This window comes from Pelobates fuscus, chromosome 12 (genome assembly GCF_036172605.1).
Source record: "Pelobates fuscus isolate aPelFus1 chromosome 12, aPelFus1.pri, whole genome shotgun sequence".
In the NCBI taxonomy this organism is placed as follows: domain Eukaryota; kingdom Metazoa; phylum Chordata; class Amphibia; order Anura; family Pelobatidae; genus Pelobates; species Pelobates fuscus.
The window spans coordinates 136535644-136563613 of record NC_086328.1 but is presented as its reverse complement, the minus strand read 5'-3'; the positions used below and the strand labels follow the sequence as shown (position 1 = coordinate 136563613).

Sequence of the window (27970 nt, the reverse complement as noted above, 5' to 3'; positions counted from 1 at the left end):
TGAATGAAGGATATGTATGATGCACCATTCTGTGTGTCAATGAGGGATATGTATTATGTACCATTCTATGTGTGAATGAGGGATATGTATTATGTTCCATTCTATGTGTAAATGAGGGATATGTATTATGTACCATTCTGTGTGTGAATGAGGGATATGTATTATGTACCATTCTATGTGTGAATGAGGGATATGTATTATGTTCCATTCTATGTGTAAATGAGGGATATGTATTATGTACCACTCTGTGTGTGAATTAATTATATGTTTTATGTACCATTCTGTGTGTGAATGAGGGATATGTATTATGTACCATTCTATGTGTGAATGAAGGATACGTATTATGTACCATTCTGTGTGTGAATGAGGGATATGTATTATGTACCATTCTGTGTGTGAATGAAGGATATGTATTATGTACCATTCTATGTGTGAATGAGGGATATGTATTATGTACCATTCTGTATGTGAATGAAGGATATGTATTATGTACCATTCTATGTGTGAATGAGGGATATGTATTATGTACCATTCTGTGTGTGAATGAGGGATATGTATTATGTACCACTCTATGTGTGAATGAAAGATACGTATCATGTACCATTCTGTGTGTGAATGAAGGATATGTATGATGCACCATTCTGTGTGTCAATGAGGGATATGTATTATGTACCATTCTATGTGTGAATGAGGGATATGTATTATGTTCCATTCTATGTGTAAATGAGGGATATGTATTATGTACCACTCTGTGTGTGAATTAATTATATGTTTTATGTACCATTCTGTGTGTGAATGAAGGATACGTATCATGTACCATTCTTTGTGTGAATGAGGGATATGTATTATGTACCATTCTATGTGTGAATGAGGGATATGTATGATGCACCATTCTGTGTGTAAATGAGGGATATGTATTATGTACCATTCTGTGTGTGAATTCATTATATGTTTTATGTACCATTCTATGTGTGAATGAAGGATACGTATTTATGTACCATTCTGTGTGTGAATTAATTATATGTTTTATGTACCATTCTGTGTGTGAATTAATTATATGTTTTATGTACCATTCTGTGTGTGAATTAATTATATGTTTTATGTACCATTCTGTGTGTGAATGAGGGATATGTATTATGTACCATTCTTTGTGTGAATGAGGGATATGTATTATGTTCCATTCTGTGTGTGAATGAGGGATATGTATTATGTACCATTCTTTGTGTGAATGAAGGATATGTATTATGTAACATTTTATATGTGAATGAGGAATATGTATTTGCACACCCATTTCCCTCCATAAGACACTTTGCCTCAGATTCTAAACTATTATTTCCCCGTCTCATTTGCCAATAGCAGCTGCATTTACAACCTCATATATGGAGAATTCAGTTGTAAATCTATAAAGAAAACACTGTACAGAAAATATATTAGAATGCGCTTTTACACACAGGATGAAGGAAGGTATAGTCGCCTTAGGGTGCCTCCTCTGATGGAAATGGGGCTGATCCAAAACTCCTCCTTTCCCAGCAATAGCTCTGCAGCATGAAGGGCCGGACTCAAGGTTGGAGAGTATATATGTTTTGCTTTATTTATAAAAAAGTTATAAAAATAAACAAAATTAAAATAAATTGGTGCTTTACCAGGTCCTATGCGTTTCATCCACTAGGACTGTGACGGAACCCTGGCTGTTTGTGGTTTCCCCCTTGTATTATGTGTTTCATGTATTTTGCCTGTATATGCAGCTGTGGGCCCCCTCCTTTTGTAAATGTAGTGTCTGCCTGGAACTCAACCCCCCCCCCCCCCACCCCCCCATTTTCCTGTCACAGCAGGACTTGGTCACAGGGACACTGCTAGCCCAGTTTAAACTGGCTGCTTTGTCCCTCTTCCATCCCCTCATACGCTTCTTGGGATTGAAACCCCTGGTGTATTGTGTTAGAGACCCTATGTAGTGGTCTGTGCATGAAAACCATGTATGACAAAATGTTCTATGTTCTGGTATCTAGAGCTTCTAGAAATCCCAGAACCCCCATGGACATTTCTCCACCTTATGTTATATTAATAATCATAACCCAATATTTACCTAGTTGGGTAATATCTGCACTCATACTGACCTACTATGTGTGTGAATGAAGTATATGCATTATGTACAATGATATGTGTGAATGAATGATATGTATTATGTACCATTCTGTGTGTGAATGAAGGACATGTATTATGTACCATTCTGTGTGTGAATGAATGATATGTATTATGTACCATTCTGTGTGTGAATGAAGGACATGTATTATGTACCATTCTGTGTGTGAATGAATGATATGTATTATGTACCATTCTGTGTGTGAATGAGGGATATGTATTATGTTCCATACTATGTGTGAATGAGGGATATGTATTATGTACAATTATATGTGTGAATGAATGATATGTATTATGTACCATTCTGTGTGTGAATGAAGGACATGTATTATGTAAATATATACTCTCCAACCTTGAGTCCGGCCCTTCACGCTGCAGAGCTAATCCTAGGAAAGGAGGAGTTTTGGATCAGTCCCCCATTTCCATCAGGGGAGCATACCTTCCAACCTTGAGGGATGCAGAGCTATTGCTGGGGAAGTAGGAGTTTTGGATCAGCCCCCCTTTCCATCAGAGGAGGCACGACTATACCTTCCTTCATCCCGTGTGTAACCCAAAAGTGCATTCTAATATATTTTCTGTACAGTGTTACACTATCATATGTGTTTTCTTTGTAGATTTACAGCTGTATCCTACATATTTTTGGTTGTATCTCGTGCTATATGATTATGCCACGCACAGTGAGCGTTACAAACATTAGTGCTACAGAGAGCAGCCTCCATGTGGCAAGCTAATTTCAACCAACATTGGCTCTAGCCCTTCGGCCACAGTCAGCTTCTTCCCCACCTACTGCCCACACGTAGTGCAAGCACGGGTGCAATCATTCAGTCCATTAATAATATAACAGTACTCAATATAGTATAACCAAGAGCTACTACACAACATGTTGGGTAATAGATAACACATCGTGGAATACTTTACTCCACATGCAAACATCAGCATTTAGTCACTTGTATCTAAAAAAAGAGACTGTGGATTAACGTTGGAAGGTCAAATAAAAACTTTTCAAGAAAAACAGCCACTTCCAGAGAACAATTGATTCTACCAGAAGCGCTCTCCATGTTGAAGGCCGCTAGGAGTGCCCTATCTTCTTATTTCTACTAAGAATGGCTCTAGTGTTTGAGCCATGGCAGGCTTATTTCCCACTAGCCGTATATAATGCGCAATAATCGGATACATTAATAACATAAGACCCAGCAGCTTGCCAGGGATGAAGTTCCACTTGCAGAATGTAAGAGAGTTAGAGTGGAAATTTTGAGCCCGGCTTATAGTATTATCAAGAATTACTACACAGCCATGAAATTGCAGCTGGTTTCACAATGTCTCTTCTGGCGTTTAATCGTCTAAGTTGTTTAGCTCATCCTTAAAATGCTGTATTAGTCCTCATCTCAATCGATAACGCATCCTGGAATACTTTACGCCGTAAGCAAACGTCAGTATTTATTCATGCGTTTCTAATAAAAGAAACTGTTAGTTACCTGAGGTAGGTGGCCATATTTCAGTGTAGTTCAAGGTGACCTGAAAAAAGTCGAACTTATCTTCCTCTGTCTCTTTGTTTAACCCCTTAAGGACCAAACTTCTGGAATAAAGGGGAATCATGACATGTCACACATGTCATGTGTCCTTAAGGGGTTAAAGGGCAATGCTATTAGTCCTTACATTTACCCCTGATGATAAATGTGACACATAGATTATTATTACTATTTTATTATTTATATAGCGCCAGCAAATTCCATAGCGCTGTACAATGGGTGGACTAACAGACACGTAATTGTAACCAGACAAATGGACGTACAGGAACAGAGGGGTTGAGGGCCTTGGTCAATGAGCTTACATGCTAGAGGGAATGGGGTATAGTGACACCAAAGGTATAAGTAGGGGGTAACGAAATACGTTGCTAGAAAAGTACTCACTGAGAACTTCGGTTATTTTTGACAGTTGCAGGAGAGGAGTCATGGGGGGGGAATGAAAACTCGCTAACAGTTTAAATTAAATGCTTTTTTGAACAAGTGGAGACTGGGTGAAAATCTTACGGAGAAGGGAAGGGAGTTCCACAGAAAAGGTGCAGCCCTGGAGAAATCTTGGAGGCGAGCGTTAGAGGTGGGAGTACAGACAGCGGATAGACGTAGGTCTTCGGCAGAGCGCAGGGGCCTCAATGGGACATACTTGTGTAATAGGGAGGATAGGTAGGTTGGAGCAGCATTATGTAGGGACTTGTAAGCAAGCACCAGAATCTTAAATTAAGCCCTATATCTAACTGGAAGCCAATGTAGGGACTGACAGAGGGGTGAGGCGTGGGAGGTGCGGGCGGACAGGAAAATGAGCCTCGCCACCGCATTCATTATAAATTGCAGGTGTGCAACCTTGTTACACGTAAAACCTCTGAGAAGGGAATTGCAGTAGTCAAGGCGAGACTAAACAACGGCATGGACCAGCACTGTCATGGTTCTGATCAGGTCAGACAAGACACTTATTGCTGGGGTTGATTTGAGGTTCTTTATTTAAGTGTTTAGACATGGTTAAACAAGAAAAACAATATGAGTAACAGGATTGATAGTGAAGAGGAAATAATTAAGACAAAAGGGAGAAGGTAGAACCTATGAACGGAGTTACAGGTAAGTATATTAGGGGATAACGGAACACAAGAGTTTAGGCAATAAACCCCAGACAGGATTATAAAGGAACAGGAAAACCTATAAGAGAAATTATAGGTTGGAGTTAATAGAAGGAACAGAAGTGAAGGTTTAGGTAATATGCCCTAAGCAAGGTAACAGGGATACAATTAGATAGAACTAAACAGGAACATAAAGGATACAGCAATACAGGTTAAGTTAGCAATTGTAGAGCAGGTCAGGGTGGTTTAAAGTTAGTAAGAGTAGAGCAAGTTGTATTCAGTAAGAGCCAGGAGCAGAAGACTTGTCAGACTCAGAACAACAACTTCTCTCAATGTAAAGACAACTCCTTTATGGTTTTTCTGCTCAATCATATTAAAACAACCAATTTTGTCAACATTGAATATCAACATCTACAGAAGAGGGTTGTGGGTCTCCCTTAAGGATCCAGAAGGCTTTATACACTAAAGCCAAGTGATTGTATGGCTCTTTCCTTGTGAGTGTCTGATACCCATTGTTACATACGAATTCCTGTAATTTTAGAGACTTTCTGCACTATTATTTTCTCTTTATTCTCTCTCTCCACAGTATCCAAGTACATATCATAAAAAGTACATTATCGCTCCACTCACTATGTGTTCTTTTCTAAAAGGGATCCCTCACAGAAGTGTTGAGCAGATTCACTAACTGTTGTGCTTTGAGTATTCGCTGTATCTTATACCAAAGTCTAATTCTTTATAAGTTCTTTTATGTAGCAATTTGTATTTGACTTGCAAGTAGAAAAAGCTCTTTGAATGGCACATGCCAACTTACCTGACAAGTGCACTGAGTGCAAGGGTCACTTTCCAGTGAAAAGGTCTGTCCATTGAGCACCTTTCTCCCATCATACGTGCAGTCTAGAGAGACACAAACCATATGCTTATATGTTTGAATGATCTAGAACAGTGTTCTCTAACCCAGTCCTCATGGACCACCAACAGTCCAGGTTTTGTCAGTATCTTCATTGGAATAAGACAGGGAAATACATAAATCCTGGACTGTTGGTGGTCCATGAGGACTGGGTTGGAGAAGACTGATCTAGAACATTGACAAAGTATAATTTTTCTGTAGGACCATGAATTTGTGATCTCAACATAATTTACTCAATCAGACGACAGCAATTCACATGAAAGAAGAGTTGGTGGGTGCATGTAACACGACACATCGTTAAGCACACGTACTAAGTAATTTATTCAAGCCTCCATCTTGCAAAATAACATTTGGAACTGTTATTTATAAAATAATGGCACTTTGTCATAGTATCTATGACTATGTACCATCGTGGAACGAAACATTTCTGTGAATGCACAATAGATGTTGAATAAGTGTAAAGGGTTACTCCAAGCACTATGACCAGTTCGTGATATGAAGTGGTGGTGGTGCTGGGAGTCAATGTGTGAAGCATTTCACTATTAAACGCTGCACAGAATTTAAACCCTCTGGCTGTCGGTGGAACTCCACCTCTAGCAGCATCACCGGGGTGTCATCTGTTAGCTCAGAGCTAGAGTTTCAGCTTGGCTAATGCCAATTCTGTGCAACTTTCATGGCACATAAAGTCCGTCACTAGCTGAGAGTGGTCAGCTGACACTCTCAGTCAATGATTTGTAACCGCCAGGACTTCTGCGGCTCAGCAAAGCCAGACGCAAGTCACTAAACCATCCAGGAGCCTCAGAGCCCTGTGGGGCTCCAGGTAAATGGGTAAACCACTGCTAAATGGCTTGTCCCATTACTGTGAAATTGGGCCTGGGTACTCCTGGCACCATAACCAGGCTGTAGCAGTTATGATGATTGGAGTAACTCTTTTAGATTCATGACACTATAGCGCTCCTTTAAAGATAATATTGGAAATGAGACCAAACAATTTAATTTAATTTAATTTTAAGTTGTGGTGCACATGACTCACCTCGACAGACAGGGCAACATTCCCCTTCATCATGAAAAGGGTAAGTGCAACTCAGAGCACACTCAATAGGAGAGCAAGCCACAGTGCCCATCTGTGAAAATAAAGCATTTAATATCAGCACATGCATCAGAATATTTGTAAATGAAATTATAATACATACAAAACAATCAAAAATCTATAAAAACATATGTTATTCTCAATAATCCACTAATAACTTATGTGAAGGTCCAAAGAGGTATTTAAAATATAACACTGAATAACCTGAGAGAACTGGTCTTCAAACGCATTCCACGTTTCATTCCTGGCCTCATTTTCATCAATTTATTTTGTTTAATTGCAAATTAAGAATTTTTCACAAATGCTGGTTTCTGTACTGCAATATACATGGAGCATCACATAGAAACATAGAAACATAAAATGTGACGGCAGATAAGAACCATTTGGCCCATCTAGTCTGCCCAGTTTTCTAAATACTTTCATTAGTCCCTGGCCTTATCTTATAGTTAGGATAGCCTTATGCCTATCCCACACATGCTTAAACTCCTTTACTGTGTTAACCTCTACCACTTCAGCTGGAAGGCTATTCCATGCATCCACTACCCTCTCAGTAAAGTAATACTTCCTAATATTATTTTTAAACCTTTGCCCCTCTAATTTAAGACTATGACCTCTTGTTGTGGTAGTTTTTCTTCTTTTAAATATAGTCTCCTCCTTTACTGTGTTGATTCCCTTTATGTATTTAAATGTTTCTATCATATCCCCCCTGTCTCGTCTTTCCTCCAAGCTATACATGTTAAGATCCTTTAACCTTTCCTGGTAAGTTTTATCCTGCAATCCATGAACCAGTTTAGTAGCCCTTCTTTGAACTCTCTCTAAGGTATCAATATCCTTCTGAAGATAGGGTCTCCAGTACTGCGTACAGTACTCCAAGTGAGGTCTCACCAGTGTTCTGTACAATGGCATGAGCACTTCCCTCTTTCTACTGCTAATACCTCTCCCTATACAACCAAGCATTCTGCTAGCATTTCCTGCTGCTCTATTACATTGTCTGCCTACCTTTAAGTCCTCAGAAATAATCACCCCTAAATCCCTTTCCTCAGATGTTGAGGTTAGGACTCTATCAAATATTCTGTACTCTGCCCTTGGGTTTTTACGCCCAAGATGCATTATCTTGCACTTATCCACATTAAATGTCAGTTGCCACAACTCTGATCATTTTTCTAGTTTACCACAGCTCAGGTTATCTGACACTAACAACAGCACATGTCTGATCTCTCTGTCATTTCCTACTGCCCAACGAGCTAATACACATCTGGGCATCTATTGTCCCAGTGTCTTACATGTTTTAATAGAATTAAATGTTTTTCTTGTTTACCTATTGCAATTGTAAATTATATTTGTATCAGTTCTGCTCACAGGCATCCGTTACAGAGAGCATTGAATCTATTCGTCGGTCCATTGCCGATGCGTAGCGTGCGCTGTGCAGACATAAATAGTTTGAGACTAATAGGCTTATTGGTGTGAGGTCATTTCTTCTATAAATGTGTCAAAATCTGAGCTGGTCTTTTTATCATCAGTGATTGTCACCTTTATAGTCTCTGCACTTTTTACGTGCTGGTTTAATAGTCTCTCTCTCTCTCTTTTTAACCTGTCCTCCAACATGTCCAATAATGCAGACACCACAGAGCAGATTGAGCATTTCCAATTGGCTGAGCGGCTCACTGTAATGGCTGATTATAGAAAGTCTGGGGATTTGCACCACAAGCAGAATATTATAAGACGAGTATATTTTTATCTTGCAAGTTTTATTTTCATATTTTTTTTCTCATTGAATATTTTTAATAAGTAGCCTATATAAGATATTAACGAGGAGCGGTCATGCCCAAAACAATGTATGCTCGTCTGATTGAGCATACGATTTTATCTCTACATTGTATTAGCAGTTTTGCTAGGAAATGTATAGATTCTGAGAAAAATATATTTAAAAATAGGTTTTTCTCCAAGCAATGAAGTGACAAAGCCAACCTCACTGGCGAGATTTTTCCCTGATTGGGGATGCATCCCAAGCTGGGCAAATCATAGAAAACGTCAGACGGAGCAGAGGAGGTGCAGAGCTCGGCCAGGAGGTGGGTGTTACATGAAGAGTTCCACCAACGAAGGGGCGCTGGAACAGAGGAAAAGTTAATAAACGGAAACGCATCCATATACCTGGAAGTATAATATAGACACGATCCCAATATTGGAACGCATGTGCATTCCACAGCCGAAATCCAATGGGAACTGTGTAATATCGGCACAAAATTCTACAATTAATTCTACAACAGCTGCAGGGACCACTCCGGGTTGGCTGATGGCAATTTGGAGGTGGACTCTATCATATATATGGGACCTTTTGCACTACATGTTTTCTATGTGTGGACAGACTTGTCACAAATACCCCTGAGGAGGTTTCCTGGGAGATGAAACGCGTAGGGTGAGACCTATATATCTCACTGTTTTTCATGTCCATGTCAACATCTTGATTTTAAGGATAAAAAGGATCCAGTTCTTTGCACCCGCACTTTATGAACATTCCAGTATCTTCAGAGATCTCTTGATGGGCTTTTTATTATCTTCTATTTTGTAAGTGTAACCTTAAAGCAGTTTGCTACATTTATATACAGTGTTGCACTATGTCTCTCCACCATTTATTTTACATGTATATTTAACAATAACAGAAGACCTTCATCACCAGAATTTTAACCACATACCATAAAAGCTTTTCCTTGTTATACTCTTGTGAGTTCAACATTGAATTTTATTATCTCCAAGTAAGACCTTACTACTCTGTGTGGCCCTTGTTGCTTGATCATTTTAGATACATTTGTGTAGTTTTTTTATTTGAGGATTTGAGGAATCCTTATGAGATCTACTATTGCTCAAATGGTAAATTTTCATTGTATTTGAGCTCTGCACTTTATGGTTGTGTATGGTTTGTGTATTGCTGTTTGACTTTTTATACACCTGCTCTTAAGAGGACAGAGGTTCTATCTTACAGAGACATCTTTTGTTTTGAAGTTCACAGCTTCACAGATGATCAAGATTACACTTTTTACTTTTTACACATCTTGTGTTTTAGTAGGAAATGGGTCTTATTTGCTCTTAGAGGTGCTTCATGAACCAGTGCATGGAGATGCTAAATGTTCCCTATAGAGATTCATTGATTCAGTGCTGATTGGCCAGGGCAGTGTTTGGCTCTGCCCCCACCTCCTTGGCTGAGATCATCAGTGATTGGTTGAGATCATCAATTCTGATTATTTCAGCCAAGGAGATGGATTAGAGGTTGGGCCAGAGGCGAGGAGCCCAGCGCTGCGCTGGAAAAAGTTAAGTAAATCCCCTTTCTAACCCAAGGTGGGGGGCAGACAACCTAAACAGTGGTTTTAGAAGTAAAGGGTCAGGAATACAAGTTTCTGACAAACCGAAGACCACCCTGTTCATCAGTGTTTCTCAGGGGTCAAGTCCTGGGTAAAAAAGTGCAGGAACTCACCCAAGATCCACTCCCCGCCCCGCCCCCTCCCCCCAACCCCCAAAAATGATACGCTTGTATGCAGGGGCTGAGTAAGGGCACGGGGCTGAGGAGGGGGACAGGAGCTGAGGAAGAGAAACAGGAGCTTAGGGGGGGGGGGGGCATGGGCTGAGGAAGGGGACAAGGGCTGAGGAAAGGGATAGGAACTGAGGAAAGGGATAGGAACTGAGGAAAGGGATAGGAACTGAGGAAAGGGATAGGAACTGAGGAAAGGGATAGGAACTGAGGAAAGGGATAGGAACTGAGGAAAGGGATAGGAACTGAGGAAAGGGATAGGAACTGAGGAAAGGGATAGGAACTGAGGAAAGGGATAGGAACTGAGGAAAGGGATAGGAACTGAGGAAAGGGATAGGAACTGAGGAAAGGGATAGGAACTGAGGAAAGGGATAGGAACTGAGGAAAGGGACAGTAACTGAGGGGCTGAGGAGGGGGACAGGGGCTGACTAAGGGGGACAGGGGCTGACTAAGGGGGACAGGGGCTGACTAAGGGGGACAGGGGCTGACTAAGGGGGGCAGGGGCTGACTAAGGGGGGCAGGGGCTGAGGAAGGGGGGCAGGGGCTGAGGAAGGGGGGCAGGGGCTGAGGAAGGGGGACAGGGGCTGAGGAAGGGGGACAGGGGCTGAGGAAGGGGGGCAGGGGCTGAGGAAGGGGGACAGGGGCTGAGGAAGGGGGACAGGGGCTGAGGAAGGGGGACAGGGGCTGAGGAAGGGGGACAGGGGCTGAGGAAGGGGGACAGGGGCTGAGGAAGGGGGACAGGGGCTGAGGAAGGGGGACAGGGGCTGAGGAAGGGGGACAGGGGCTGAGGAAGGGGGACAGGGGCTGAGGAAGGGGGACAGGCGCTGAGGAAGAGGGACAGGCGCTGAGGAAGAGGGACAGGCGCTGAGGAAGAGGGACAGGCGCTGAGGGGGGGACAGGGGCTGATGCTCGTATGCAGGGGCTGAGTAAGAGCACTGGGCTGAGTAAGGTGGACAGGGGCTGAGTAAGGTGGACAGGGGCTGAGTAGGGGGACAGTGCTGTGGAAAAGGGACAGGAGCTTAGGAGGAGGGGGGGGACATGGGTTGAGGAAGGGGCCATGGGCTGAGGAAAGGGACAGGGGCTGATGAAGGGAGCAGGGGCTGAGGAGGGGGACAGGGCCTGAGTAAAAAGACAGGGGCTGATGAAGGGAGCAGGGGCTGATGAAGGGAGCAGGGGCTGAGGAGGGGGACAGGGCCTGAGTAAAAAGACAGGGCCTGAGTAAAAAGACAGGGCCTGAGGAGGGAGACAGGGCCTGAGGAGGGAGACAGGGCCTGAGGAGGGAGACAGGGCCTGAGGAGGGAGACAGGGCCTGAGGAGGGAGACAGGGCCTGAGGAGGGAGACAGGGCCTGAGGAGGGAGACAGGGCCTGAGGAGGGAGACAGGGCCTGAGGAGGGAGACAGGGCCTGAGGAGGGAGACAGGGCCTGAGGAGGGAGACAGGGCCTGAGTAAGGGAGACAGGGCCTGAGTAAGGGAGACAGGGACTGAGTAAGGGAGACAGGGACTGAGTAAGGGAGACAGGGACTGAGTAAGGGAGACAGGGACTGAGTGAGGGAGACAGGGACTGAGTGAGGGAGACAGGGACTGAGTGAGGGAGGCAGGGACTGAGTGAGGGAGACAGGGCTTGAGGAGGGAGACAGGGCTTGAGGAGAGAGACAGGGCTTGAGGAGAGAGACAGGGCTTGAGGAGGGAGACAGGGCTTGAGGAGGGAGACAGGGCTTGAGGAGGGAGACAGGGCTTGAGGAGGGAGACAGGGCTTGAGGAGGGAGACAGGGCTTGAGGAGGGAGACAGGGCTTGAGGAGGGAGACAGGGCTTGAGGAGGGAGACAGGGCTTGAGGAGGGAGACAGGGCTTGAGGAAAGGGACAGGGCTTGAGGAAGGGGACAGGGCCTGAGGAAGGGGGACAGGGCCTGAGGAAGGGGGACAGGGCCTGAGGAAGGGGGACAGGGCCTGAGGAAGGGGGACAGGGCCTGAGGAAGGGGGACAGGGCCTGAGGAAGGGGGACAGGGCCTGAGGAAGGGGGACAGGGCCTGAGGAAGGGGGACAGGGCCTGAGGAAGGGGGACAGGGCCTGAGGAAGGGGGACAGGGCCTGAGGAAGGGGGACAGGGCCTGAGGAAGGGGGACAGGGCCTGAGGAAGGGGGACAGGGCCTGAGGAAGGGGGACAGGGCCTGAGGAAGGGGGACAGGGCCTGAGGAAGGGGGACAGGGCCTGAGGAAGGGGGACAGGGCCTGAGGAAGGGGGACAGGGCCTGAGGAAGGGGGACAGGGCCTGAGGAAGGGGGACAGGGCCTGAGGAAGGGGGACAGGGCCTGAGGAAGGGGGACAGGGCCTGAGGAAGGGGGACAGGGCCTGAGGAAGGGGGACAGGGCCTGAGGAAGGGGGACAGGGCCTGAGGAAGGGGGACAGGGCCTGAGGAAGGGGGACAGGGCCTGAGGAAGGGGGACAGGGCCTGAGGAAGGGGGACAGGGCCTGAGGAAGGGGGACAGGGACTGAGGATGGGGCCCAGGGACTGAGGATGGGGCCCAGGGACTGAGGATGGGGCCCAGGGACTGAGGATGGGGCCCAGGGACTGAGGATGGGGCCCAGGTACTGAGGATGGGGCCCAGGTACTGAGGATGGGGCCCAGGTACTGAGGATGGGGCCCAGGTACTGAGGATGGGGCCCAGGTACTGAGGATGGGGCCCAGGTACTGAGGATGGGGCCCAGGTACTGAGGATGGGGCCCAGGTACTGAGGATGGGGCCCAGGTACTGAGGATGGGGCCCAGGTACTGAGGATGGGGCCCAGGTACTGAGGATGGGGCCCAGGTACTGAGGATGGGGCCCAGGTACTGAGTAAGGGGGATAGGGCTTGAGGAGGGGGACAGGGACTGGGGAAAGGAACTGAGGAGGGGGACAGGGCCTTAAATAGGGGGACAGGGACTGAGGAAAGGGACAGGCCTGAGGAGGGGGACAGGGACTGAGGAGGGGGACAAGGACTGAGGAAAGGGACTAAGGAGGGGGGACAGGGCCTTAAATAGGGGGACAGGGACTGAGGAGGGGGACAGGGACTGAGGAGGGGGACAGGGACTGAGGAAAGGGATAAAAAAAAAAAAAAAAACTAAAGTACCTTCCTCCCTCCCTCCCTGAGGCTTACCTTGGGCCAGGAGGGGTGGGACAGGATCTGGAACCTGCAGCCTGCAGTCAGTGGAGTCGTCCGGCCTCTCCTGATGATGTCAGGAGGAGGGGGCGTGACTTCCTCTGCTCCCCAGCGGTCCTGTGAGAAGAGCAGAGAAAGTCACGCCCCCTCCTACTGACCTCATCAGGAGAGGCCGGACGACTCCACTGACTGCAGGGGGAGAGGTGAGTTTAAAAATCCGAGTCCCCAGTCAGAGGCAGGGGATTCGGATTTGTGCTCCCCCTGCTCTGGCAGCCGCTTGTGCCAGCCCTGGGTCCTGCAGGACTAGTAATGGGAACGGCGTTCCTGCTGTGGAAATAGTGCAGGAACGCCGTTCCCATGCGTTCCTGCAGGACTCGAGCCCTGGTGTTTCTATACCCCAAATCTGCTAACCATAACCTCCCCTTATCATAAACACCTCTAGTGGTTCATATACCATAACTTTAAACTGGATTTATTCTAACCCCCCTAACCTGCACCTTACACTAACCCTCACATTATCCACCTCCTCCCTGCCACCAAACCTACCTTCACTTTCCCCACAACCCTATCCTCACTTTAGCTGCAGCATTATAAACAGATACATTATAAATATTACTGTAACACCTCTATAACGCTCTTCAAAACACACAGTTACAACAACATTTGAAATATATGCATTGGAAGGCGTTATCTGTGCTTGAGATATAGATATAAATCCTTCCCTGACCATGTCACTAATATTATTTTAATTCTGTGTTTTGGACTGTATATACCCTGATGATATAGATCCAATATGTAGCATAAAATGAGATTATAATAGACTCGAGCAGCCGTAGGCAACATTAGGCACTAAAGAAGTTGTGATCTGCATCTCCCTCGATGCTTTGCCAGCAATACGTCTGTAAGAGCATCATCGGAGATGTAGCCCACAACACCTACAGTGCCAAAGGTTGCCTACTCCTGAATGAGCTAATATATGTCTACTTTATTTAGCAATCACAAGCACTTCCCATTATAACCTCTTACCAGACAGATGCAGGTCAAACAGGGGTCTGTGGTGGAAGGGAAGCTCTCGTTGTTCCTGAATGTCCGTCTCCCGTAGGAGCAACCTAGATTAACAGAACATGGAGACAGCGGGATCATGCTGGGTGGGGGGTTACAATAGCTGACACATATACCATGGAGATGCAATATCTTAGTGTTAATTCATGCATCGTCGAGGTCTTGCTGGCAAATGCAACATAGATAGATGTTGAAGGCTACTAGGATTAACCCTCTGGTAGCCGAGATATTAGAAATATCTCACTATTACTTATTTATTAGACTACCAGCGAATCCATCTGCCTCACTCCTATTATTTCTCATTCTGGGGATTCTCTAAGCTGCTCAAGATAAGAGTTCTCAGTGGCCGAGGTACATAGTTATATTTTACAGCTTCCCTTTAGCATGTGAGGTACTCTTACAATCTGTTAAGTAGGCTACCGTTGTCTAGTAGCCGAAGTATTATCTATCCTTTGTACCTGTTCTAGATTATGTTTGGTTTACTTTATCAGTTATGATCAGTCTGGACCTTTTTATTAATTGAGATTGAGGTAGCCTCCATTTCTCTGATCTGTGCTGCGGCTCAGAGCGCATGCTCTGAGATGGCTAAGGAAAATGAGAGGGAGCAAAAAGGAAGGAGGGCGGGGAATCAAAAAATATAGTGAGGGAATAGGGAGGAGGGAGGGCGGGGAATTAAAATAATATAGTGACAGGATAGAGAGGAGGGAGGGCGGGGAATTAAAAAATATAGGGAGGAGGGGTGGCGGGGAATTAAAAAATAGATCAAGGGCATAGGAAGGAGGGACAGCGGAGAATTAAAAATTATAGTCAGGGGATAGGGAGGGCGGAGAATTACAAATATAGTGACTGGATAGGAAGGAGGGAGAGCGGGGAAGTAAAAAATATACCAAGGGGATGGGGAGGTGGGGGGTGGGGAATCAAAAAATATAGTGAGTAGGGATGGCGGAGAATTAAAAATATATAGTAAGGGGATAGGGAGGAGGGAGGGGAATAAAAAATATACCAAGGGGATAGGGAGGAGGGAGGACAGCGAATTAAAAAATATACCAAGGGGATAGGGAGGAGGGAGGGCGGGGAATTAAAAAATATACCAAGGGGATAGGGAGGAGGGAGGGCGGGGAATTAAAAAATATACCAAGGGGATAGGGAGGAGGGAGGGCGGGGAATTAAAAAATATACCAAGGGGATAGGGAGGAGGGAGGGCGAAGAATTAAAAAATATAGTGAGGGGATAGGGAGGAGTGTCAGGATTACAGTATGATCCAGCACGTAGAATTGTGTCACACAGAGGACTGATAGGTAACGTATACCGGACCTTAGAATGGCTGGACTAACATACCAAAGAATAGTCAGGAATAGCCGAGGTCAAGGGATACAGAAAGAGACACAACGATAAGGAAAAGCCAGGGGTCAGGAATGCCAGAAAACAGGGAAGTCAAAATCAATGCCAAAGTCAAATAACCAGAAGAACCAGAATCAATAATGCGCTCTCGGACAACCACAAGGGAAACCACGACAGGGCACTGAGCAGGATGAGAACTGGGCCTAAATACCCCTCCTCTAGATCTGATAGGCTATAACCGGCCTTTGACCCCAAAGGCAGATACCAGGTACCATTTGCATAATTTCTGCTCAGCACAAACCCTGCTGTGGATTTTAAAAAAAATATACCAAGGGGATAGGGAGAAGGGAGGGCGGAGAATTAAAAAATATACCAAGGGGATAGGGAGGAGGGAGGGTGGCGAATTAAAAAATATACCAAGGGGATAGGGAGGAGGGAGGGCGGGGAATTAAAAAATATACCAAGGGGATAGGGAGGAGGGAGGGCGGGGAATTAAAAAATATACCAAGGGGATAGGGAGGAGGGAGGACGGCGATTAAAAAAATATACCAAGGGGATAGGGAGGAGGGAGGACGGGGAATTAAAAAATATACCAAGGGGATAGGGAGGAGGGAGGACGATAAGGAGGAGGGAGGGCGGGGAATTAAAAAATATACCAAGGGGATAGGGAAGAGGGAGGGCAGGGAATTAAAAAATATACCAAGGGGATAGGGAGGAGGGAGGGCTGAGAATTAAAAAAAATAGTGAGGGGATAGGGAGGGGGGGGGCGGGGAATTAAAAAATATAGTGAGGGGCTAAGGAGGAGGGAGGGCGGGGAATTAAAAAATATACAGAGGGGATAGAGAGGGCAGGGAATTAAAAATATACCACGGGGATAGGGAGGAAGGAGTACTACAAGCAGTGCACACTGATGACACACATTATTTATGCATAGAATTGACATTTGGCAGCCTGGAACAGAGTTATGGGCTACCTAACATGCGTGCCGGGGTGTAACTAGCCCCCGACAATTTGCTCAACACATGTTGGTGAAGGTAGTTATTGTGTTTCCTATGAGGAGGGCTTAATGCTGCGCAATGCACATTAGCCCCCAGCCTGATGACATCAGAGGAAGCTGAGCGCCGACCCAGAGCCGAGGTACATTGGCACTGGAACTGGGTGACTACATGATTTTTAACCCTTTACATGCCAGGAAGGGGGAAACCAGAAGACTCTATAGTGTTAGGAATACAGATTTGTATTCCTAACACTAACACTATAACTCTATAGAATCCCTATAAGCCCTGAATGCAGATAGAGCTGTTCCACTGGCACAAAACACTGACATTTCTAAATCTACGAGCCTTTCAAATGCCAACTAGTAATATAAATAGGCGTTTCCTTCCTCAGATAGACTTAAAGGGAATTTGTCATGACAGGGTGACTAATAGCACTCCCAAGGCAGTGGATATACAATTTATCGCAATTATATGTTATATATCTATATGCTTTGAAAGCTGTTCTATCTTTACTTACCTGCTGTCAGGAAATCCATACTGTGTTATAACACCCCCCCACCCCCCTCCCCTCCCCCTCACCCCCCCCCACGCTCTTTAAAATTAGATTAAATATGCAAACCATGACAGGTACACTTTAAAGGAAAACTTTTGTATTGTATTGAGTACCTGGCAGTATTGTATTGAATACAAATACAACGAAAAAAAAAAAATTATTTGTTTTTTACTGTATATATTTGGGCTGATGTGTACTATGGTCGTTGCTGCCGCCCAGGAGTAATGGGAGTTTGAGCGCAGGACTAGTTTCTTTGTATTTGTATTCACTTTTGTATCACACAGCTAGGTTACAATGCTGCTGCCCATCCCATGTGTTCCATAATACTCTGGGGGTATTGTGTTGAATACCTGGGGGTATTGTATTGAATACCTGGGGGTATTGTATTGAATAGCTGGGGGTATTGTATTGAATACCTGGGGGTAGTGTATTGAATGCCTGCAGTATTGTATTGGATACCTGGGGGTGTTGTATTGGATACCGGGCCGTATTGTATTGAATACCTGGCGGTATTGTATTTTTTTCCTTGACATACCGGCTCCCATAACTGACAAGGTTTATAGAGAGATTTATGAGTGATGTGACTTCTAGGGCACCATCATCAAATGTTGCTTCTGGGCGAAGCCCTAAGTATATCTGGAAGCCTCAGCACTCCTGTCAGCCTATAAGTGATTCACTCATTAAAATGCAGACTGTAAGTGTGTGGGATGTGTATCTGGCAACAATTCCCAACGATAACCTCTTTCATGTAGCTCATTCAGTGCCAAGTCTGATATCAATATTATGCAATATCCGTCATTGCCTTCTTATGGTGTAATATCAGTGTCTCAGAGCCATAATATGATATTTATTGTAATTTATTCAATAATCTTTATACTGTGCTTGTTTACAAAGCACTTTAACATAGGCATTGGTACAGACAAGGGCTATGTACCATAACTACTGATACAAAGCGCAGATTTGTAAACTAAGTATAAGACCATAGAATATCAATAAGCAAGTGAACAAAGGCGCTTAAATTATAATAGTAGTGACCTTATTTTAAAAAAGAAAGCAGCACCTATATGGGTATCAGCTCATAAAACACAAAATAGAATACAAACAGAAAAAATAAGTGCGCTAAAAACAATTTTATATATGAAGTGCAGATTTCCTCACAATATCAATAAAGTGCAAGGAGTGCAAAAAAACTGATTCCACTGTTTATAAGGTGCAATGTGCTTATATATTCAAAGTGCTTAATGCAAGAGCTTAGTGATCTGTGCACACAAATCTAATAGAGTACACTTACTTTAATCACATATTTGAAGTGACTCTCAGTTGCAGATAGTAATACATAGAAGAAAATAGAATACAAAAACATATATAGTGAAGAAGCCGATCCCTCGGCGAAACGCGCCATCTGACTCGCTACGTGACGTCATTACGCACGTCCCGCCTCCCGGAAGTATTGAGTGGAGACCGCCAAACTCGAGTGTGGAAAGACTGTTTGTTTTCAGCCGACGGCTGCACGAACTGGAGAAAGGAAGGTCTTCACGAATACCCGGTGATTTTTAAAAATTGTGCTGTTTTCCATTTATGGAAATAAATCGTTTTACCCTATTGGAGGCAGTGGATTCTATATTTGGAGCTATTTAAAGTAGAGCAGGCTTATCTGCTCTCTACTTGTGAGTGAGCATTTTAGATTAATTTAAAGTTTTGTTTTAGTAAAACAATACTTCACTATATATGTTTTTGTATTCTATTTTCTTCTATGTATTACTATCTGCAACTGAGAGTCACTTCAAATATGTGATTAAAGTAAGTGTACTCTACTAGATTTGTGTGCACAGATCACTAAGTTCTTGCATTAAGCACTTTGAATATATAAGCACATAGCACCTTATAAAGAGTGGAATCAGGTTTTTTGCACTCCTTGCACTTTATTGATATTGTGAGGAAATCTGCACTTCATATATAAAATTGTTTTTAGCGCACTTATTTTTTCTGTTTGTAAGTATAAGACCAACCCGTGAAACCTTACAAAACGTGAATAGTGCAGATAGTTCCTTCCATATATTATAATAATATAATTCTTCCATCCCCAGTGCAGTTTGCAATAATACCGGGTGTAGTGAGTGAATGGCCATGGGACGCCTGTCAATACAAACAAATCTTACAAGAAACAATAGCATGTGGTGCGCAGTGAGATTCTGCTCACTGCGTTCTCCTTTAAAAACAATTTAAGGTGATGTAAAACACAAAACGCTTAGATTACCAAGACCTGTCCTGCGAGGGAGCATTTCACTGGATGTAATTATTATGTTATTATTTATATAGCGCCATCAGATTCCATAGCGCTGTACAATGGTAATAAATATTTTACAAGGAGCGGCAGTGAACAGAAACTATTGTTTCTTCTTACATGACAAAAAGCCATGATATGAAATATCCGCTGTACATGGTTACCTGCAGAGCAGTCTGGGCAGCACTGCCCTGGCACGATAATCGGATGGGGACAGGTGTCCACACAGTCAGTTTTCTTGCACTCAATGGAGCCATCTGCCTAAAACAAAACATGTATAACAGGAAACAGGTTGTTATCAAAAGACAAATAATGTTACACAAGGTTTCAGTTACTAATATTGCTGTTAACTGACATAAAACAAAAATGTTGTGTTGTTTAAATGTTCATCTTTGTTATAACTCTTGTATTTTGATTTGCCTGATAACAAATCACATTAGCAGCATTACATGTCTGAGACCCTCTCTGTCGAGGTATACAAGGCCCCGGAACAATTATGGAAAATATTAAACAGATAAGCTCCATTGTTATTGATAAAACATGTATCCCATACATCATGTTAGGCACAAAGTATAACTCCCACCTATTCACCCGTGGAAAATATCAATATAAACTTAGCTTTTTCGGATACTTGCTTCCCTTTAGTCACCTCCCAACTTGGTGACCATATACAACTATTGCAAACTACAAATCGACCAGGGATTCAGCTTGTATCAAAATTGATGGGTTTTTTCAAGCCCTCGGGTTGCCTCCCCTGTAGTTTGGGGGGTTCCTCCTTTTGTTTGGTTGCCACGCCAATTCCAAATTTAGGAAGTCCACACACTCCCAATGGTTGGTAAAAAATGAAATTTATTGGCTTTAAAGTATAAAAATAAAATAATAAAATGATATTACTGGTCCTACGCGCTTCGTCTCCCTTGGGAAACTTCCTCAGGGACCAAATATCAAATTTCAGTTAAAACACACAATTTACATACACTGTCAAAACATCAAGTGTACAAAGCCTAGGCTTATTTGTACACTTGATGTTTTGACAGTGTATGTAAATTGTGTGTTTTAACTGAAATTTGATATTTGGTCCCTGAGGAAGTTTCCTAAGGGAGACGAAACGCGTAGGACCCATCAATTTTGATACAAGCTGAATCCCTGGTCGATTTGTAGTTTGCATCATGTTAGGCACGTCTCATGCTTCTAGGTGATGCAGGTCTGTCTCTGGTGTTAATGAAGTTCTATAGAAGTCTTTGGACTTCTGGAACTCCCGTAATATTTTCCCATGATTCATTTCTCTCTATTGCCTATAAAGTCATCCTTGTCACCACCCCCTTCCTCCAACTCATTTAGAAACAATAGATATCTACCTGGGCTGTCTGCTGCCCTCTATGCTTCCATAACCATGTCAATGCAGCAGCCAAGCCCATTATAAAGCAGGAGCTACAAGCAGACATCAGTTTCTTGTTTCCCGATTCCAGCTTACAAATCGATGCCAGTGTAATAAAAATAATAAAAAATCATATATTTAGGTTAATGTAGGGGTCTGTGTGCATCATGGGAACACACATACCACTGTAACATTCTGGGAGAAAACTGGAGATTAGGATATAATTAAATTGGGGCACAGGCAGCTAGGAGGAACCCCTGCCACAGGGTAAGAATGGAAGACAGCCCCCCCCCCCCCCATTGTTCTCCCCCCAAGCTATACACCTGAGTAGGACGTGTGTGATTGTGGTGGCGGCTGAGTGTGATGATGGTGATGGGCAGTTATATGTGTGTGGTGGCTGAGTGTGATGTGGTGGCCAGTTATATGTGTGTGGTGGCTGAGTGTGATGGCGGTGATGACCAGTTAAATGTGTGTGGTGGCTAAGTGTGATTGTGGTGATGGCCAGTTATATGTGTGTGGTGGCTGAGTGTGATGGTGGTGATGGCCAGTTATATGTGTGTGGTGGCTGAGTGTGATGGTGGTGATGGCCAGTTATATCTGTGTGGTGGCTGAGTGTGATGGTGGTGATGGCCAGTTATATGTGTATGGTGGCTGAGTGTGATCGTCAGTTATATGTGTGTGTGGTGGGTGAGTGTGATTGTGGTGGCCAGTTATATGTGTGTGGTGGCTGAGTGTGATAGTGGTGATCGCTAGTTATTTGTGTGTAGTGGCTGAGTGTGATGGTGGTGGCCAGTTATATGATTGTGGTGGCCAGTTATATGTGTGTGATGGTGGTGATGGCCAGTTATATGTGTGTAGTGGCTGAGTGTGATTGTGGTGGCCAGTTATATGTGTGTGGTGGCTGAGTGTGATGTGGTGATGGCCAGTTATATGTGTGTGGGGGCTGAGTGTGATTGTGGTGGCCAGTTATATGTGTGTGGTGGCTGAGTGTGATGTGGTGATGGCCAGTTATTTGTGTGTAGTGGCTGAGTGTGATTGTGGTGATGGCCAGTTATATGTGTGTGGTGGCTGAGTGTGATGGTGGTGATGGCCAGTTATGTGTGTGTAGTGGCTGAGTGTGATTGTGGTGGCCAGTTATATGTGTGTGGTGGCTGAGTGTGATGGTGGTGATGGGCAGTTATATGTGTGATTGTGGTGGACAGTTATATGTGTGTGGTGGCTGAGTGTGATGGTGGTGATGGGCAGTTATGTGTGTGTAGTGGCTGAGTGTGATGGTGGTGATGGCCAGTTATGTGTGTGTAGTGGCTGAGTGTGATTGTGGTGGCCAGTTATATGTGTGTGGTGGCTGAGTGTGATGGTGGTGATGGGCAGTTATATGTGTGTAGTGGCTGAGTGTGATTGTGGTGGCCAGTTATATGTGTGTGGTGGCTGAGTGTGATGGTGGTGATGGGCAGTTATATGTGTGTAGTGGCTGAGTGTGATTGTGGTGGACAGTTATATGTGTGTGGTGGCTGAGTGTGATGGTGGTGATGGCCAGTTATTTGTGTGTAGTGGCTGAGTGTGATTGTGGTGGCCAGTTATATGTGTGTGGTGGCTGAGTGTGATGGTGGTGATGGCCAGTTATATGTGTGTGGGGGCTGAGTGTGATTGTGGTGGCCAGTTATATGTGTGTGGGGGCTGAGTGTGATTGTGGTGGCCAGTTATATGTGTGTGGTGGCTGAGTGTGATGGTGGTGATGGGCAGTTATATGTGTGTGGTGGCTGAGTGTGATTGTGGTGGCCAGTTATATGTATGTGGCGGCTGAGTGTGATTGTGGTGGCCAGTTATATGTGTGTGGTGACTGAGTGTGATGGTGGTGGTGGGCAGTTATATGTGTGTGGGGGCTGAGTGTGATTGTGGTGGCCAGTTATATGTGTGTGGTGGCTGAGTGTGATGGTGGTGAGGGCCAGTTATATGTGTGTGGTGGGTAGGTGAGTGTGATTGTGGTGGCCAGTTATGTGTGGAGTTGGCTGAGTGTGATTGTGTGTGCATGGGACTGGCTGAATGTGAAAGGAGTTGGCCCAGCCAACCACCCCAACCATTAGCACCGGAATGCAAGGCAAGCAACCCGACAAACCCAATAAAAACAGCACCCTAACCTGCATATCCATCAACTGCAAGGGCTTGAATAATCCCTCTAAGCGCCACCAATTCCTACGGTGGGAAAACAGATCAAAAGCTGACATCCTCCTGCTCCAGGAAACCCACTTTGCACCGTTCCCTCTCCTAAGCCGACACTACAACAAGCATTACACAGCGAATTCCCCATCAGGCAAACAAAATGGGGCAGCAATTATGACTCGCAAATCATGCCCCCTACACGTCACACAAACGCACTCAGACCCACAAGGCAGATACATCACAATCTCAGGCCATATAGGTCGTCAAAAATACGCGTTCACCTCTATATACGCACCCAATCAACCAAACAAATCGTTCTGGACCAATATACAAGCACACCTGAAACTGTTTCCATCACACCACCTCACGGTGGGCGGCGATTTCAATGCCACAACCCAAGACAGGCACCGGACAGGGCAACACACACACAACCATCCTCCCACAGCCAAAGCTGACAAGCTACTCCTAGCCTTCACGACAACAACCAACCTACTTGACATATGGAGAATCCAACATCCGACGACAAGAGACTACACCTTCTATTCACACCCCCATCATTCCCACTCCAGAATAGACATGTTCCTCATATCCCCATCTCTCACACAGCACATCAAGACCTCGGCCATAGGCTCCATAACGTGGTCAGACCACGCAGGCATCACCATAACAGTCAACCTACCAAACATAGCACGACCCTGACATGGAGACTAAACCCCACTCCTACACAACCCAGCCAACACTGAAACCATCCAAAAGGCGATTACCGAATATTTCACAATAAACACACCCTCAGTACAGTCTGACGGAATCTTATGGGCAGCACACAAAACAGTCCTCCGAGGCGTGCTCATCAACCTCGCCTCAGCCCAAAAGAAACAACGCCTTCGGAGGCTGGACCACACACTCAAACAACTAAGAACACTAGAAACCCAATTTAAATCAGACCCAACCCCGAACATACTAAAGCAAATCACGGCCTGCCAAGCAGAGCTGAAAGAGTTCATGGCAGCGGATGCAGCAAAAGCTCTCCAATGGACCAAACAGCTATACTACGAGAAGTCCAACAAAGCAGACACACTGCTAGCCCGCAGATTACGCCAACGCACCACACACAAACACATTGATAAAATCGCTGCCCTGGATGGTCAAATAAAAGACCTCCCAGATCAAATAGCAAGAGTATTTCAAAGATACTTTGCCAATCTATACGACCACAACCCACAGGCGCGCCTCAACCCCGACATCCTACGCGACCTCACGGACCGTTACTTATCCTCCACCACACTACCAGCACTCAAACACTCAGCAGCAGAACAAATAGCCACCCCGATAACAGAAGACGAAGTCGCTAAAGCCATCAAAAACCACAAACCAAATAAATGCCCAGGCCCAGATGGATACACAGGACTGTACTACAAAACGTTCACAACCTCACTCTCCCCATATCTTTGCAACTCTACAACTCGATTCTGGCAGGAGATCCACTACCTAACGAAATGCTACAAGCAAATATCTGCCTCCTCCCAAAGCCAAATAAAACTTTACTAGACCCAGGACACTACCGCCCCATCTCACTAATAAACGTAGACATCAAGCTTTTCACGAAGATTCTGGCCAACCGACTCAACCCCTTCTTACACAAACTAATACACCCGGATCAGGTGGGTTTCATCCCCAATAGACAAGCCTGCGACAACATTAGGCGTACTTACGACCTCATATGGACCGGAACACAAAAAAGAATCCCCACCCTAATACTGTAACTTGACGCTGAAAAAGCGTTTGGCCGCCTGCTCTGGCCATTCCTATTCGCAACCCTACGCAAATTCCAATTCCCACAGCCCTTCATAACGGTCCTCCAGACACTATACGCCTCCCCCACTGCCAACCTCTTGCTACCACTCACCCACCCACCATCATTCACCATACAAAATGGCACGAGACAAGGCTGCCCCCTATCCCCCATTCTCTTCGCCCTTTCACTTGAGCCCTTTCTGCAAACACTACGACAAACCAATGCAATCACTGGACTTAAAATACAAACAGAGGAATATAAAGCAGCGGCCTATGCCGATGACGTGCTACTGACCATCACCAACCCCATTGATTCCATACCCACTCTCCTCAACGCCATACAAGACTATGCAACCATCTCGGGCTACAAACTAAACATAGGAAAAACGGAAGCCCTTGCCATCCAGATAGAACCACAACAACTTCAAACCATGGCAAACTTATACCCGTTTGACCTCACAAACTCAAAGATAAACTACCTTGGTACCCGTCTCCCAAAAGACCTTACCCAGACATATGCATGTAACTACACCCCTCTACTACAACAGGCAACACAAGACCTACAAACATGGGCCGGCCTCTCTATATCATGGTTAGGGAGACTGGCGTCGGTCAAAATGAACCTGCTCCCCAGGTTCCTCTATCTGTTCCAGGCCCTTCCCATACCCATTGGGAACACTGACCTCAAGAAACTGCAAACTCAGACAGACCATTTTATTTGGGCCAACAAAAGAGCCAGAATTAAAAGAGCAACCCTCTACATCCCGAACAGAGCAGGAGGGTTGGGCCTCCCCCACTACATACATTATTACCACGCGGCACAACTAGCCCAGGTACAACATATGCACGCTCCATATGGCATAAAGAGATGGGTAGACCTGGAACACGACATATTTGGCAGGGACTTCCCATCCCTTTATATGTGTCTACCTAAACAAGCAAGACCACAACTACCCAACACCACCCCAGCAATAATCAACTCATTCAACATATGGGATAGAGTCGCCAAAAAAAGCTCCCTGACCACAACCCCCTCACCACTCACCCCAATACTGCTCAATACACATTTCAGTCCCGGCATGACTCCCCAACATTTCACCAGATTCGAAGATAACGACCTCACTCGCTTCTACCACTTCTATCGCAATGGCAACTTGCTACCATTCTCAGACCTACCCCAACAAACACCACTGACCACGTTCGACCACTTTCGCTACATCCAAATAAGAAGCTTCTTAGACACCCCAACACACAGAACAGCGGAAACCACAAAACTAACCCCCTTCGAAAAAGCTTGCATGTCCAGCCCCATTCAAAATAGTCAGATCTCCCACCTCTACACAACCATAATCACCGCCCCTACAGAGGGATCCCTCACATATGTGTCGGCTTTGAAGAGGGATCTTGGGCCACCAGACCATCCATCAGACTGGGGAGCCATATGGGAAGCCACAGCCACGGTCTCCATGTGTGTGAACCATAAGGAACAAGCATACAAAACCCTCACGCGATGGTACCTCACCCCTCTCAGGCTAAAACAAATGGGAATCTCCAACTCCGATCTTTGTTGGAAACAATGCGGGGAAAAGGGCACATACCTCCACGTCTGGTGGGAATGCGCTCAGATTGCCTCACTTTGGCTCCAAGTTTCACAATTGACATATAGGGTACTTCACTCTACGGTCCCAACCGACCCTTGGACATGGCTCCTCTCAAAGCCCCTGGAACACACCCCTAGATGCCAAAACAAACTAATAGCTAAAATCGCCCTGGCAACTAAAAGGGCTATCGCAGAAGCCTGGAGCAGACCAGAAGTGCCATCACTACAAATAGTACTACGCAAAATAGACAAAACCAGGAAGATGGATAAACTCTCTGCCATAGTCCACGACTCTATCATCGCATACAACAAAATCTGGGACCTATGGCTTTACGAGTTCCCACTTCCCCCACCCTAACCCTACAACACAGGCAACTGGTATCACTCCAACCTGCCCAAGGCCATCCCACCCACAGACCTACGGAGGGAGACTCCCCGGCCTGCACCCTAGCCCCCCCTCCTCCCCACCTACCCCCCGTCCCTTCCCAACCTAATAACTACGCCCCCCCAACCCCAACAGACGACACAATTCAGGGAACCCCCCCACACCAACAGTATTGCACGCGCACCGAAACCAAGACATAAAACCCACTCACCAGAGTACCTCATACCGACAACACACTCACTCCACCCACCCCACACACCGAAACCCAACACCAAGGAACCCCACTGAATCCACCCACGACCCAGCTACCAAACACAACACAAACACACCACACCTCCAAATTCAAAAAGTGACACAATACCCCCACCACGACACAAACTCCTCAAACCGCGCACAACCCAAGCAACACAACACGAAACACTCGACAACACACTTCCTACAAAATCCCATCTTCTTGACTCATCAGCCGCAATGGCATCTACTCAAAGAGGGAACCACCCTCACCACATCATGCACCATTGGACCGCAAGTACCTGAAACCGGTAGCCTCAAAAAGAGGCACGATAACATAGACGTGTTGCCCACAGTGACAACCAAAAAGGAAAACCAGCCTACCATAAGCGCTACTCCGCATAAGAACAGATACCGCCACCTACAAAAATACAAGTGACAGGTACAAGACGAGACACCTCTCCCCCCACCCCTCTTTCTTTTTCTGTAACCCACCCCACACCCAAGACTAACCCATCAAGGGAGCCGAAACAGAGACAATAAAGGCTTACCTAACGACAACACAGGCAACGACCATAGACAAACAACCGAAAGGCAGGAATGAAATGTAAACTCACTATTAACAAAAGAAAAACAAAGCACATAAATGTATGCCGAATTTTGTACCGCAAACTGTAACTCCCTATTTTCTTTTCTGTACCCCCACCCTATGTTTCATAACCTTTATAAAAAATTCCAAAATAAAGAATTAATAAAAAAAAAAAAAAAAATCACTTTT

At 45.2% G+C, this 27970-nt stretch overlaps 1 protein-coding gene across 1 annotated transcript in view; it reads right to left on the bottom strand.

Moving 5' to 3' along the window:
* VWCE (von Willebrand factor C and EGF domains) overlaps positions 1–27970 on the bottom strand; it is a 92156-nt gene that overhangs the window by 13137 nt on the left and 51049 nt on the right. The window contains exons 19-22 of the mRNA XM_063437420.1: positions 19809–19905; positions 14433–14515; positions 6691–6781; positions 5562–5644 (exon numbers count right to left, since the gene is read on the bottom strand). Of these exons, the coding sequence (XP_063293490.1) occupies positions 5562–5644; positions 6691–6781; positions 14433–14515; positions 19809–19905 (354 nt within the window). The remainder of the gene's footprint in view (positions 1–5561; positions 5645–6690; positions 6782–14432; positions 14516–19808; positions 19906–27970) is intronic.